Raw genomic sequence first — 16,504 nt, forward strand, 5'->3', positions numbered from 1 at the left:
GTACATGTATGAGCATAATATATACATGTACATGTATGAGCACATGTACATGTATAAGCATATGTACATGTATAAACCGGATATGCAGCACACATTGGCTGTCCTTATACTTGTACCAACGGGTGTAGCTCCTGTTTATCATACTTTACTTGGCAGGAGGTAGAATTGGTCCCTTTTTGTTGATTATATGCTTGTTAAGATTTAATTGTTTCTCCCACAACTTCATTTTTATGCCTAATGAACTGTAAAGAGAGAGAGAGAGAGAGAGAGAGAGAGAGAGAGAGAGAGAGAGAGAGAGAGAGAGAGGAAGGGAGGGAGAGAGAGAGGAAAAGAAAAGATGTTTTTGTGAAGCATCAGTGTGCAAATAATGCCAAAACTAGCTTAGCAAGTTATGATTGATTTGTTTCATTTTGAGGCTTCTTTTGGACGAAAGCCCCGTTATCTTTATAATGAAATTGACTCATTTGATGTTCATTTTCGTGTTCATGCACGTATTGGCCAAAACTTAATCAACGAGACTTTGGACTCAATAATAATCATAATGATGTTTTGTATGTAGTCAAATCTCTCTGGATAAACCCCCTATTAGTGGACACCTCTTTATAGCGTACAGCTGCTATTGTCCTGGTCATAAGGCCATTGGGTAGTGTATAAAAGAACCTCTATATAGTGGAACCTTTCTATAACAGAGGACTTTTACTGTCCCCCACACATCTGCATGTGTACAAATTAACCTCCAACAGATAAACATAGTCCACCCAATGGACTTTCTAATTAACGCTCATCAAGAGAAATAGAAAATGACAGATTTTCTGGCCTGATGAGTTTGGGGTATAACCTCCGATTTAAGGACACCTCCATATAAAGGATAGTGGTTGCGAGTCATATGTATGTGTCTGTTTTAGGTTTGACTGTATGGGTGTACATGTACAAATGTGATTGCAAATGACTGTATTAAAAGAGCTACACCTGACCACCAAAAGATATCAGAATTTATTTTTTAAGTATTGTAATCATGCAGTTGATGAAGAGAAAAAGTTGACTTTTTTCATTTTTGTCATTGTTTCTTATTTTTATTACATTATTATTATTATTATAAAAATGTTATATATTCTGCAGGACTATGTAACATTGAAGTCGGCTCAATCTGATCAAGACATAGGAGAGAAACTGGTAGAAGATGGACTGGCTTCTGTGACAAGACGAAAAGACAGGAAGCTACAGTCGCTGGTAAGCCGGAAAAAATAAGTACAACAACCCATTAAATTTTCAATAAAATTAGCAAATTTTGTAATGAAATTATACGAAGTTACGAACCTCACATGCAAGTTTTTGTACTTGTAATTAAGTTTTAATTCTTTCCCAACCTTATGTGAGTAATTACTTCATCCCTTTGATAAATCCCCTGAATCAATACATAACCAGGCATTGGTCACATAGCAAGCACATGTCCACGTACACTATATACATGTATGCATGTGCATAGTCCACACTTCTATGTATCTGCATGTTCCAATGAAAGGAAGTGCTAACTTGATTTTCATTAGTAATATTACATTATTGGCTCATACTGGTATGTATTGAGTGTATTCTAATCAGCTATCTATTACTGTGTACTCGTCTGTGTGGTGTCTGTTCCTTTTGTTTATTTAATTTTCAAATTAAATATGCGACATATTTGCTGACCGTAAAATGGATCGGTGGGGGGGGGGGGTGGGAATATTTGATGGAAGGGACTTTTGTCTCTGTGTGTGTGTGTGTGTGCTATTTTTGTGAATGATGTAATGTATTAATGCCAGCCTGATAAGTAATTAGGTAATTAGTTAATGACTGGATGGTATACGTGTGTGTACGTGATCCGTTCTCTTTCATTTGCTCTCAATTATCTCCTTCTCACCTCCTGTCACACTCTTCTCTGTTATGACTGACCTTTGATTAGCCCCGACCTTTTGTAATGTGTGTTGCCGCTCGAGAGCTTTCATCATTGCATCGGGTTTCCTTTCATCTACTGGATGTATGCACACGTATGGAGATGTTTGTTGTCTGGGGGAGAGGGAGGGCAGGTGCTAAGAAGCAGGTTTTTGTACTGATTCTGCAGCATGTCCAATCATTGGTGGTGAGTTAAATCACTCCTTTTCACTTTGAAGAGTCAAGCCAGGAAATAAATAAAGAAAATTCCCCTGGAAAACAGTTTTAATTTCTTCAGTGCAGAGTGACACCTGCAGCTCTATTCATGTAACCACAATCAAGACTTAATTATTTTTGTACTAGACTTGGTTTTGCTAAGCAAAAAGGATATGCTATTTATGATCTATTCTGACTTGGTTTTGATTGGATATAAGTTTGTTGTAAACTCCTCTTGGTCTCTGTTTTATTATGTTTATTTTATATCACCATTAAGACTCACTGAGTGTTTTAACTGATTCTAGGAATTACAATTTGAAGCGCGTAATTGCTACAATATATCTATTAATGATTATTTAAATCCTCCGTGTTTATTGTCCACAATTATTATCCAATTACTTACTTTATTAGCGCGAGTACTGGTCAATGCACATGCCTTTAACTCTCCCTCACTCTCTCCCAGCCTCTCCTCCCTGTTTTCAATTACTCCCCCTCTCCCGATCCTGTACTCCACTCCTTATTTAGTCGTTATTTCCCTCCCTCCCTCTCCATCTCTCTCATCCTCCTACTATGCACTTTAATGGAACTTTCTCTCCTACTTCTCTCTCTCTCTCTCTCTCTCTCCCTCTCTCTCTCCCCCCTCTCTCTTTATGTACACTACACATTTAAAGTCCATTGCCTTTAACAGCTAGACTCCTACATCAATTGACACAATACAATATTGTGGAAAGTACATGTACATGTACTGTATAGCTGGACTTTCTGTATGGCTTATACAACTAACTGTAAGCTAAAAGCCTACAGCTACTTCTTTAGTGTATCACAATAGCTGCAGAGGAAAGAGAAGAATGCATTGGTATGTGTATTATTATAATAGAACCACCAAGTCAAAAGTTATGGTTAGAAAATGAGGACATAAAGTGAACACAAATGGGCTTTAGTTCTTGCCTTGTGTTTGCATCATTGTTATTATTTTATTACATGCATCATGCAAGTAATATGGTACGTGGCTCATATGGTAATGTCGATTCGTGTGTGAATGTACGTATACATGTACATGTACATGTGTGTGTGTACACATTTGATGACGTGTGAGGATTTTTTGGCACACTTTCCCTCTGTTTCAAAAGGAATGTGTGTGTCATTTGTAGTTTTTCCTAATTGACTAATTTGTCCAATTTCTGTTGTTTGTATATATTTGTTCATACTTTGTGTCCATTCTTAATTTGTATCACCAAGACCACATAATGTCCATGTACATGTACATGTATGTACATGTACATGGACATGTATGATAAAATGTGAGTCATTTGATAAATAATGAAAATGACTGTATTTGACATTTATATTGCTTCATTTTACCCTTACCCATTTTTAATTCTCTCTCTCCCTTCTCTGCCTTTCTCTCTCTCCCCCCCTCTCTCTCTCCCCCCCCTCTCTCTCTCTCCTAAGATCACTCGTTACATTGAGGCTGAGGATAGAGCAAGGAAGAGTCACGTAAGTTGGCAACCAATTGCTATTAGTAGCATGCCTCCATCTCTGTCTCCCTGGCAACTAATTTGTTAGTAATTTGGCTGCATCTCATATTTCATGCGTAATATATTGTTTAATATCTCCCTCTATGACATATCTTGCATTCAGATCCCTATGTATTCTCAATACATGATGGAGTATATCCTAGTTTGATGTATTGTAGTATCATAGCATGCAAGACACATGCAGTATAATACATCATGCTATGTGTACATTTACCAGCGTATGTACATGTACATGTATTACATGCATAATCCACTAATATGTACACATGTACCTGTCGTATAATACACATTACTATAGTAATTTTAGTTTTTTGTTTTTTTAAAGTTTCTGTAATACTTTAAAAAGTGGACACTATTGGGTATATAGAATACATGTACATGTATATCCCTCGTGACTTTTATTGTTCAAGCAATTGGCATTGTGTAGTATATTACATAAAATTGTATCGTTGTGGGTTCCTGTAATTGAATTCACTCTCTTTCGATCATGTATCCTATATACATGTACATATATATTTATTACGTGTGCTTGATAAAGCTCTACACAATAGTGTATTTTCTTCTAAGTTAAAACATCTTGTGTTATGTCTGGCTTGCGGTTCCTGTTGCTTAGCAGTGATAACCCATATGTTATTTTGCATTACATCACGAGGAGTGACATCAGCATTACATGTGGTATTTGATATCTCTTTGGAGGTTGCTTAAAAGGTATCCGTACATGTACATGTATTTCCTTACTATGTGAACCTTTTTATGTAATCCTCTACTTCTCACGAGTGTATGATGGATCAATGGTTACACCCAATAGTCCATTTGTCTCTCCTCTGTAGTGAATGCATTTAATGTACATGTACATGTATACCATTACTCTGATATCAAGTGACAGCTAAGACTTGTTGATTTGTTATAGTATAATCCTACTTTACTAGACTGACAACAGTTCAACACTGTTAGCTCTTTATGTATTAATTGTCATCAACCACTTCACTGAGGCCTTCATCCTCACAAATTTTAATATTTTTTAACAGTTTTTGTTTATGCTCTACATTATTATTATTATTACCATGCATATTTAATACCCTCAAGATTTTATTACTTTATTTTTTCAGTGAATGCCCTTATGCTATGCAGAATGTGCTTCAGCTAGACCACTTTTAAATTCTGTGCATATTTTTGTATTAATAATCATCACTATATCAACAAATGAATATGTACATGTATGTACATGTACATGTACATGTATGTATATGTGTGTATGTCCGTGTAATCATCTAAATTAGGGACATTTGTTAGTGTTGATTTAAACTTCATGTGCGCATTGTCTCTTAATTTTTGGTGTGGTCTGTGGCTGGCATGTAAGTAGATTTTGATCGATTCTCATTATATCACTCCATCCCATCATCAAATTCAGTCACACCATACATGTACATGAACACGTACATGTACATGTACGTGTTCATGTACATTTGTTGTAGTGCACGGCCTATCCTTTAAGCTAGTAGTACTCCATGGGTCTAGACATCACTAGCTGTGACTAAATGAGTTTTTACATTGTACGTTAATTATCGTATTTGATTGTACATGTACATGTACATGTAGAATATGTATTTGAATTTATACACGCGAGCCTTGTTGCCCCGTGAGTAAGTGTCCAATTATCTTTTGTTTGAAGTGATATTTCAATGTTCTCACTGCACCCTCTTGTTGCTAGGGAGGGACTTGGAACTTTACTCCTAACCTCTTAATGTCACTCTCATGGTGTGTTTGTATATTAACCATCACACCTACGTGTACATGTACATGTACGCGTACATGTATCGGTATACACCCAATAGTCTCTTGTATCCTTTTCTTCTATGGTAACTAACTTTGGTGATAATCTTTGAAGGTGTTTCTTTGTTGCCATCATGGCCTGCCACGCCCGTCACTCTGTCTCTCTCTCTCTATCGCCACACGTCATTCTCATGGTATTTCTCATGATTCCGTATCCGCCTCTATTCCCTATTACATATACATGTATATTAAATTAGTATAAGGCTCTATTGATGTATAACCGACTATTGTTGTACAATACACTCATACAAATGTCATTGTCTAGTCAACATTTGTAGTATGAGCCTGTCTGTTGCTTAGTAACAGTTAATGTATTCATTGCAGTGCTTTGTGTTTTAATGGACGCGGGTGCGTTGCTGGCTAGACAAGGTTATGTTATATCATATGCCCTTTCTTATTATGCAATTGCTACTATATGTTCAAATGTCGCAACTGAAAATAATAATTGCTTAATCTCTCTCTAATAGCTATAGGATGATGTAATACTGAATTAGAATGTAGCACAGATCCAGAGCTGATAGATGTACATGCAACTACACTGTAGTTTGTGATTGTGCAATATCTGTTGTGTGATGTGTATAATAGTTGCTCTCTTATTTCTGACTTATTCCCTATAGCATGTACAGGTACAATGTTATACAACCTTTGCTTACAGTTGTAGAAGGAAGTTCATTTTGTAAATATTTACTCAAGTTTTGATATTTAACTTTGCGTATTTAATTTAGCGACTTTATTACTAGCAGGTATTCCTGATTAGGGCCCACAGTAGCCTTACAATATTTCTATTTCAACGCGTCCATCCATGCATGTATCTGGATTTATAAGAGCCTTTGGTCCGAGATATTTGTTTTTATAAAAAATCAATATTTATTGTGCGAAGACTTAGAGCTCTCCCCCTCATCCTCTCCCACGCCCGTTAGGCATTTTGTTGCTAGGTAACCAAGGCGTGTGGTTAATCATTTCCATAGTGATCACCTTTGAAGCGGATCTTACTATAGATAAATTGATTATAAGGAGAGAGATAATGTATTTAATTGAGTTTTGTAATAAAATCAGTTTTTTGTTACTTTTTGTGGATTATTGTGTTATGTGTTTCGTTTGAGCTGACTCCAATCAATAGATCTAACTCTCAGCACTGTATCCCAAATCGCATGTTTCAAGACTTGTCATGTATCAATTGATTGAAAGTGTCTAGTCAATGATTATTGATTAGGGTGTTGGTACGTGCTAGTTCCAATACCTAATAGAACTCTTATCTTTGTTTTATGTTTATCCTCGTATTTTAGACTATATTTAGTTGTTATTAATTAAATATGTGTGCATACTTTCTAGTGAATCATTTGCTGTAGGTAGAGAGAGTAATCATGTTAAATTCTGTCCTAATAATTACTGTGCTAGTGGCAATGGGATATACAATCTAACTGCAGCCTGCAGTCGCCTGGTCTCCCTCTCCCTTTCTCTCTCACTCTTATTCAATTTTTATAAATGCATTACATTCTAATCAGTCACTACTACACTGTACATACATTGTGTATGTGTGTATATACATCTACATGAGAGGCCATCCATTCTTCTCAATAATGTGTCGGTACTTATCCTCAAAGCTTATGAAGAATTCTATTCTCGTAGACACGTACACACACACCTGCTTTGTATCATAATTCCCCAATAATCCTCCTACGTCTGCATGCATCCCTTTAGTTCACATAGCTTTGACGTGCTTCGTCTGACTTGACTTCTTATTTGCCTTCTAGCGTCTACATGTACATGTACATGTAGATATAAGCAGAGGTGATCAACCATGCCTTAAATTTACTTGCACATAGTAATAATACTACACTTGTGTATTATTATTATTATTGTTGTTGTTATTATTATTATTATTATTATTATTATTATAAAACAAAAAGACTAAGACAATAATAAGACAAGTAATAGAAACACCGACAAAAACAAACAAAGAATCAACAATAACAAGGACAAAACAAAAAGGAGAGAGGAATTACAATAAAGAAATAAAAGAAAAGAAAGGGGAAAGAAAAGAAAAGGGAAGAGGAGAGGGGGAGTGGAGTTAAGTGGGGGGGGGGGGCTAGAGGATAATGGAGGTGATGGAAGGCATGCCTGAAGCATCATTGAATTGCCCCTCTTATTATTATTATTATTCTTATTATTATTATTATGTAATATGTTATAGTGATCGTAGTATGTGTGTATTTGTGTGACTTGTGTCTACTCATTTTTAAATTTATTTTACTCTACTCTCTTTGTGGAAGGCTCTCAGACAACTAAATTAGTCCACACCTTTATCTAAAGTCTAGTCTATGCATGCACATGCACATGTACATGTATATAATACACGTAATACAGGTACATGTATTCGTGCGATATTAATATGTTCGTTTCATGTGCTTTTTAATGCATTGTACTACATGTACATGTACATGTACATTTACAACTGGGGCCCTTTTGAAGTGTTTGTACTAGCTCATTCTGTTAATGCCACCATGTCATCTCCCTGTGTATGTCGCTAAAATATTATCCTACATCTTTCACATGTGCATTGCATGTGCATGTACATGTACATGTATACGTACATGTCCATTACATGTACATGTATTTGTATGCATGTGCATTGAGTTTACTACCTGTGCTTTAATTGTGTGTGCAAATTGCAACTCTTTATTTGATCTCTAACGACTCGCATGTTTTGCATTTTTTTATTATGCAATACATTATAATGTATTTACACCTAAGAATCTTTTAAGTAGATGATAAGGAGAGCCAAGGTGTACATGTACATGTACATGTACAAACATGTACATGCACATGTACACAATGTACATGTACATGTACATGGTTGTTATTTACATCCCAGTTAGAGAGAGTCCCCATTATGGTATCATGTATCCAATCTTTTAATGCTATTATGTTGTATCTTGGTAACCAATTCATTAGGGCCTTGTGAGCTCTTTGTTTAATTAGAGACTGTACAGTCAGCGTTTGGAGGCTGCTTTATTTACAAAACAAAGTATTTTTGAATGAGCATCTGAAGCTATTGATACAATGAATATGCATGTAGAGCGAAGAGAGAGAATGTTTTTTTTTACTTTTACCTTCTTTATTTTATTCCTTTTCCCCTCCCCCTCTCTCTAGTGTTTCTCTAATTCATTGTATCTCTCTCTCTCCCTCTCTCTCTCTCTCTCTCTCTCTCTCTCTCTCTCTCTCTCTCTCTCTCTCTCTCTCTCTCTCTCTCTCTCTCTCTCTCTCTCCCTCTCTCTCTCTCTCTCTCTCTCTCTCTCTCTCTCTCTCTCTCTCTCTTTCTCTCTCTCCCTCTCTCTCTCTCTCTTTCTCTCTCTCTCTCTCTCTCTCTCTCTCTCTCTCTCTCTCTCTTTCTCTCTCTCCCTCTCTCTCTCTCTCTCTTTCTCTCTCTCTCTCCCTCTCTCCCTCTCTCCCTCTCTCTCTCTCCCTCTCTCTCTCTCTCTCTTTCTCTGTGGTCTTCATGTTTACATTTGTGTGTTTGCCACTGCATGATACAACCTTGTCCTCCTTTCCATAAGCAGCTGCTCTTCATTAATCCCCTCACACATCCTTTGCACTAAATGGGAAGATGGATGGTTTCTTGCAGGTGTATCTCCTGCCCATTGTACCACATTTCCCTTTTGGTTAAGAGAAGGTTTCAAATACAAGCCTAATAGCTGCAAGTGTATCATTACGTGCATAGGCCTGCAGGTATACGCAGGGTTTCCCACAAGATTTTGGCATAGTCCTCATGTCACTTCTTGTGAAACCCTGTACTATATAGTACAGGGAGTTTTGACAGAAATCACAAGTAGAGAAGTCTTCATTTTTGTAATTTTTTGAAATACATATACATGTTTTTATGTTGTTGTGTGCAAAATTTGAGCTGATTTCGATCAAAATTGATTTTTTATGAATTTTTAAAGTTGCTCCAAAATCGGGCTAAAGTCCCTGTGCTATAGTACAGGGTTTTTAGCCAAATTTTGTCAAAATGGCTAAACGAGAATTCTCCATTTTTTATATCTTTTCCTGATACATTCACATGTACTTATGTTGTATAGAAAATTTGAGCTGACTCTGATCAGAATTGAATTATTTACGAATTTTTTAAGTTGCTCCAAATGCCAGTTATTGCCTGTCAGCTCATGAAGCATGCTGTTTGGCTCACTAAGCATGCTTGTGGGAAACCCTCTCAGTATATACAAGCATGTACTTGTACTTGTAGCAGTGTTAGGTCACAGTTATGATGAATGCGTCTGTGTGTACATGTAGAGGTTTACTGTATTTCCTTAGTGTGTGTATACATCTATGTGATGTATCTCGTGGTTTTGTTAATTATTATGGTACGTGGACCTTCTTCAACAGACAGTCATATAATTAAGGTGTTTCATCCCTTGCCATTTGAAAGAGAAAGAGGAGAGAGAGAGAGAGAGAAGGAGGGAGAGAGAGAGAGTTTGTGTGTTGTGTATGCACATTCAAGTGCGTTTTAATGTCAATGTGTGAATACATGGCATGTGTACATACATACATACATGTACATGTATGTGTCTAGACATTCAACAGCCACTGCCAAGTTCTCATAATGTGAAATAGAAGAGAGCTCCATGTGTATAGTCCATTATTTGTAACTTGCTTACATGTGTGTGCCTTTGCATGTTTCATCTATTGTCTGCCCGTTTCTTTGTTAGTTAGAGATGAAAGGTTATTATAATTATCATAATTGCTTAATGTGTGTCTGGTACGCATGTCTGCATGACCTTGTATGTGTGTCCGTATCTGTGACTGTGTGTGTGTGTGTGTGTGCGTGTGTGTGTGCCTGCTGCTTACGTGTGTCCTCTCTCAGTATAATAAGATGATTTGTGGTGTCGTGTTACAGTGTTGACATAGAGTGAGCCTAAGAGAGAGATGAAAGTGGGTTGCTGATATGGGAAAGAGGTTGTGAAATTAATGAGAAAAGAGGAGGAAGTATCAATAATGGATTAGCCTCACTTAAGATAACATTCAACCGCTAGCTGACATCCAATAGTGTCTCCGTCTCAATGAATTAATGTAGATATATACTAAGACACACCTCGTCTCATGATTTCATTACACCTGAAACTCAAGACAAACTTCACTTTTTAACCAACATTACATGATACATGTGTGTGTGTGTGTGTGCCCTATAGTTACATTGAATGTACATGTATGTACATACATGTACATGTATATTTCCTCTAACCTAAATTATTAAGAGTTTTCTTTACAGTCTTGTTAATGTACATACATGTATCCCTATATAGCTACCACTAGTTTCCATTCATTTACAGTTTGGGCAACGTGTGAAGATCACCTCAAGTGCTAAGATTATAGCTATTTAATATTGATAGTGTTTATGAGTGCAAGACCCTGTAAGTGTCCATATTTTCTGGCTGTGCATACATGTTAATTATACATACATGTACATGTGCATATAATGGATGTGTACCTTGTATAGCATGTGCATCATCTACTTGCATACAGGCCCAACTCTTTATTGATCTGTCTCATTTAACGAAATTAGGAAGTGGATCAATCAATGATGGAGTACATTCAAGTGGAGGAGGTTGCATGTACTGGGAAGATATCCAATAGGAAGGAAAAGCTTATTATAGTATAGCAAGCTAGTAGACAGACTATCAAGTTTTAGAGTATTCACTAATTGTCTCTCTCTCTCTCTCTTTATTGTACTCTGCATTCTTTGAGTAATGAGCCAAGACATGTATTCCCTCCTTATGTTAGGTTTCTCTTTCATGGCATCGTCGGCATCATGTTGCTTAGTAACTCTTACTTCAGAGTTTACAAATATTATGAAACACAATATTCCGGCAAAGCTTTTATTTATATTGGAAAGCCTTTATTGTTTGTGGTGCCTTACCTGTTGGCACTACTCTGTCTCCTTTGTTTCTAAGATATCATTTTGGAGGGAATGGTATTGAAGTACATTTACATGGACTTGTCTAATTGGTGGTAGCTGTGTTATGCACCACCTCCCTTCCTTTAATGATGGATTGTCAGTCTTCCATGGCTTCCTTGACCTTATTTTCCCTTCTCTCTCCCTCCCCTCTCTTCCTTCCCTTTGTTTATCAAAAGAGTACGTGCTTTATGTTTCTTTTATTATGTCACTTTCCAGCAAATTACATGTACTTTTGTGATTTCTCCTTCTTTCATTACCACCACAATAGTGCAGCCGCCCCAATGACCATGTTGTCTTAGTCTATTTTAAGTGGGTTTCTACAGAAACCTCATTAACATTATGTTATCATCTTTCACAGGCCCGTTAACATTGCTTTATGTAATATTGTATGCCTGCTCTGTCCTTTATATTTAGACTTCAAAAATATATAAATGTAATGCTATACTTGCAGCTGTAACATAGCTATCAGTAGGCGTGTGTGGCAGTGTATGGGAAACAGATAAACAAGGTTCACATGTGAGCAGTATATGCAACCCTCTCTTATATTTTTATTATTGTCTATGGTCCCTTATGCTGTGTCTATACTGAGGTTAGCTTCTCCCTTGTGTGTCATTGTCTGTCATAGTCTTCTGTCTATGTCTGCTAATTTGTCTGTCTATTGTTTCCCAATAAGCTGTCTGCCTTGTGTTTCTCTTGGTAGTTGTAGCTAGTGAGTGAGTGGATTGTCTATATATATAATGAATTGTAAGTGTGCCTCTATGTGAGTGTGTATATATATATCTCATTATTCGCATATTTTTCTCTGTAGTAAGTAGTAAGTGATCACTAGTGGAGTCTGTTTCTAATTAATGTACAATGTGTATTGAGTAGGAGTCTGTCTGTACAAGTTTTCTCTTAGTTAATGAGTGCACAGTCATCATTAACAGAGCCAGTATGTACACATGGTATGTGTCTCTAGTATATGTGTCTGGTATGGTAGAGTTTTTATTGTGTGTGTGTGTGTGTGCCTCTTTGTTTTAGAGCCAAAAGCATGCTTGTATGTCTCTCACCTATAATAAAGGCTCATTCTTTGTGATTGTGCATATTATAAATATCATTATGTATCTACATTCATACATGTACAAGTTGAATGTGGAAATAAATGAAACAGCTGGAAGCTAAGTAGTTCAATAGTTACATATATCATTAATAGTCTGGGAATCAACTGTGTATTAGGATAGTTTCTGAGTGTCAAGAGGTTTGTCTGGTAGACAGGCCACACGTCCAGTCAGTCATAATAATACTTTCTCTGTTTCATTCTATAAATATTTTCAAGTCCTAGGGGGTATTGTGGAATGGTAGGCATTGCTTTATTCTGTGGAATATTGTGTCTTTGAGCTGGGATAAAGACCATATTTGTTGTTATATCATTCACAGTGTGTACCTGATCTGGTCTGCTCTCTCTCTCTCTCTCTCTCTCTCTCTCCTCCATTCATTATCCATTCCCTCCCTCTCTCTCCCTCCCTCCCTCCCTCCCTCTCTCTCTCTTTTCTTTTATTTTTGGGTGCAGTCAGTCCTCCAATTAGTTAGTTTATATTGAGCTTTAAGATCTTGTTATTATATTTATGAGGGATGATTCTTAGACTCCCAGTCTCCCCCTACTAATGATGATCATTACTTTTATGGTCTGCATGTATATAATATATATTGTACACTAGTCATGCGTTACTTCTTTGTCACAAAGTAATGCGACACAGCCATGTACATGTATTGACGTCATAAAGAGGGAGAAAGAGTAGGTTACAAACCACAAAAGATTATAGTAGAAATACATTTTTTTCAAGGACATGATTGTTTTGTTAACATTAGTTTCTGGAAGAGATTATGTCAGTTGTTATTGTGTCCCTGTTGGTTGGACTGGAGCCCACAAAGCCACGTGGTATACATCACAGTATTCAGTCACCTCTGCTTTAGCTCTCTCCTCTCTTCTTCTTTGTTAATTCATGCATTAAAGCTACTATTTTGAAGCATATGTATGTATATTTCTCATTACTTTTATATGTATGTAGACCATTGTGTGTGTGTTGTTTTTATCCTACATGTCGTTTCCATAATGCTCTAGTTTTTATAGCTGTTGTATAGATAGACCTTGTCTATCATGACATGCAGTTGTTATAAATATGGATATACCTGTATTGGAAACCAGTCTGCAAGTATATGTGAATCATAGCTGACTCAACAAGTTCACATGCAACTTGTACTACACTGACCTCTTGCCCCCTCCTAGTAGAGTGTGTGTGTGTGTGTGTGGGTAGCTATAGATGTTGATATGGTGCCTGAGTTTACTCATAAGGCCTTCTACTGGGAGTTTTATTTGGTAAACTTGTTCATAATTTTGATACGCGAGTACATTTTAGGGAGTTACGCAATGAGTGGGGGATTTGCTCTTATTTCATTTTTAAGACTCACATTTTATTATCATAACATGTTAATGCATATACAATATATACATGTGTGTGTGTGTATATGTTAATGAAGTATGTTAAAACTGAATTTTTGTGGTGTGACGTTATTTTATTCATTTGGGGAATTTCGATCCTATGTCCACTAGCTATCATCGCACACAGTTTTAATGAGGCAGTAGCTTAGGCACTAGTTACTTCTACCAAATTAGTCAGATACAGAGTCCGTTATACCTGCCAGTATATGCCCCATTTGCATGTCCATGCATTACAGGCATCTTGTGCATGCTCTTCATCCAATTACAAAATTCTTGTCAACACATTTTCAATGGAAATTCTTCTGAACATGCACACATTGACACACATGGGCACGATGATTGTATAATATTCTGTTTTGCTTTTGCTTGTAATTTTATTATCTACTAGACTTACAACCCATCGCCCTCTATGGTAGCACCGGCGATGCAATTAATTACATACATGCTTGCACATACTGTATGTGATGCATTGTGTTTGTGATGCATTGTGTTTGTTGTGTGTGAGAAGGATGCATAGGAAGATTTTATAATTAATTTTGATGCTAATTACGTGATTACTGTATAGCTAATTTGTTGTTGCTCTCGCCCTGTTCCCTGTCTTTGTTGATTGTTTTGAGAAATGAGGAGAGAGAAAGAGAGTGAGACAGAGCCTTAGGGTTAAAGCGCTCTTGTATCAACTGTTGTTGTTACATAATCTCTTATCTTTGATCTACACTACACAGTTTATCCCGAGATGCACCTCTAAAAGAGGGTGAGACAGCTGAGGTTAGGCTGGTATTGGTTTGATGAGCTCTTGAGTGGTTACTGTCTTTTAATTTTTGTGGATGCTGTGTACCACTTCATCTAACACGCCACCATATGCTCTGTTCTGTCAGCCTTGCATCAGTGTGGTTAATTTAGAGCTGTGCATGTTATTCCATTGTGTCCCTTTGAAACAGGTGTGACATACACTATGTGTGTCCCTTTTTGTAATTCATTTTTAGAACTAGGCCTTGCTCCCTTTTGTCTATTAGCGTGTGACTGACTGTGTGGGTATTTGTAAAGACTCGTGAGTCTCTCTGATTGCCCTGCACGTGTGTATATGTGGCTTCTAGTATATACACGTACGTGTATTACGTTTATATTCTATTAATGCGTGTGGGTGTGAGTGGTTTTATTCATTAGGTGTGAATCGATGCACCTGTTCCTTTGGAACAATTGATTTTAAAATAATTATAATACTAGTTTTAAAATGATTATTATATTATACTTAGATCACGTACTCTTTGTAACGGTTATTTCATTTTTTATATTTACCTCTAGCTCCCTGTATTTACTATAATGCTTAAGTATACGGTTGTGGTCACTTACTGCTGTTACAGTTGTTGATCTTACCATTAGTTGTGATACCCAATGATGTCCAAAGACTCATTAGCTCTGTTTACTATCGTTATACTCTTGGCTAACTGTCTCTACAGCCAATCCAATTAATTATTGACTCCACTGTGTACATGTATATTCAGTCCCACACTCCATCATGTATTATATAATCCACACTGTGGTCATCACCCTAATGACTTATACACAATATATGGACACACACTCACACACTGAGCTGCCATTCCAGTATGTCTTTCCTGAGTCTTCTCTTCCATATAACTCCATGCCCTGTAGTCTTTGTCTTCAAGTAGCCAATGATTATACTATATAGTCCATTGTGTGAGCTTATAGACAAGATAGTGAGAGCCATAGTTCACTTATTAACTGTTGATATTCAATGAATAGCCAGCTCTAGTGTAAGCGTGTGTGTGTGTGTGTGTGTGTGTGTGTGTATATGTGTGTAGTATTATGGTATAGTATTATATGATATAGTAGACACATGATGTTCAGTTTTTGTAATGCCAGGCATTGTAGCAGCTGTAGATGTTAGGGGACTTACAACAGGGTGATAGTTCACCTCTACTTCACATACTGAGAAGTGAGCTAAGAGAGAGAGTGTGTGTGTGTTTAATTAGTGATTTAATAAGTGGGTATGAGTGTGGATGTGAGATAGAGAGGGGAAGTGAGAAAAGAAGAGGAAATGAAGGATTAAGGGTAAAAAAGAATAAATGGAGAGAGAGAAAGATGTTATTTTCTGTGGTATATAGTCAATTAACTTTTTATGTTTTGATTAGTTTTTAATGACCAAAATAATATACTCAATGGGATGGAGGTTACACGCATTCAGAATCACTCACTCGCATTTTTTTCTCAAAGCGTACCATTAGAACCATTCCCACGCTAAAATATCACTTATAAATAATTAATACTTGGTCACTGATGTTTTAGTTTGAAATCATTCCTCAAAGGAAAGTAGGCCTAGGTTGTGGGTTGCCATATCGTGCAGTGCTCTAATGACACTCTCTTAGATTTCATTGTCACTTGTTATGAATCTCACAAGTAAAAGGAACCACTCTTATAACATCACTGACCCATGTTGAATGTGGTCAAGTCACAGGTGTAGTCAACAAATGATATACGTGTGTGTTTGTTTGTGTACATGCACGTGTGTATAGAATGCATGCGGTAATTTGCTAATTGTATGCCATGAATGTGGCT

General features: G+C 36.7%; 1 protein-coding gene across 1 annotated transcript in view; it reads left to right on the plus strand.

Moving 5' to 3' along the window:
* The window catches only part of LOC100632625 (staphylococcal nuclease domain-containing protein 1-like), a 30,878-nt gene that overhangs the window by 13,836 nt on the left and 538 nt on the right, over window positions 1-16,504 (plus strand). Inside the window, exons 25-26 of the mRNA XM_019997624.1 lie at window positions 1,120-1,230; window positions 3,577-3,621. Coding sequence (XP_019853183.1) covers window positions 1,120-1,230; window positions 3,577-3,621 — 156 coding nt within the window. The remainder of the gene's footprint in view (window positions 1-1,119; window positions 1,231-3,576; window positions 3,622-16,504) is intronic.

The sequence above is a fragment of the Amphimedon queenslandica genome, unplaced genomic scaffold (assembly GCF_000090795.2).
Source record: "Amphimedon queenslandica unplaced genomic scaffold, v1.1 AMPQUscaffold_13361, whole genome shotgun sequence".
Classification (NCBI taxonomy): domain Eukaryota; kingdom Metazoa; phylum Porifera; class Demospongiae; order Haplosclerida; family Niphatidae; genus Amphimedon; species Amphimedon queenslandica.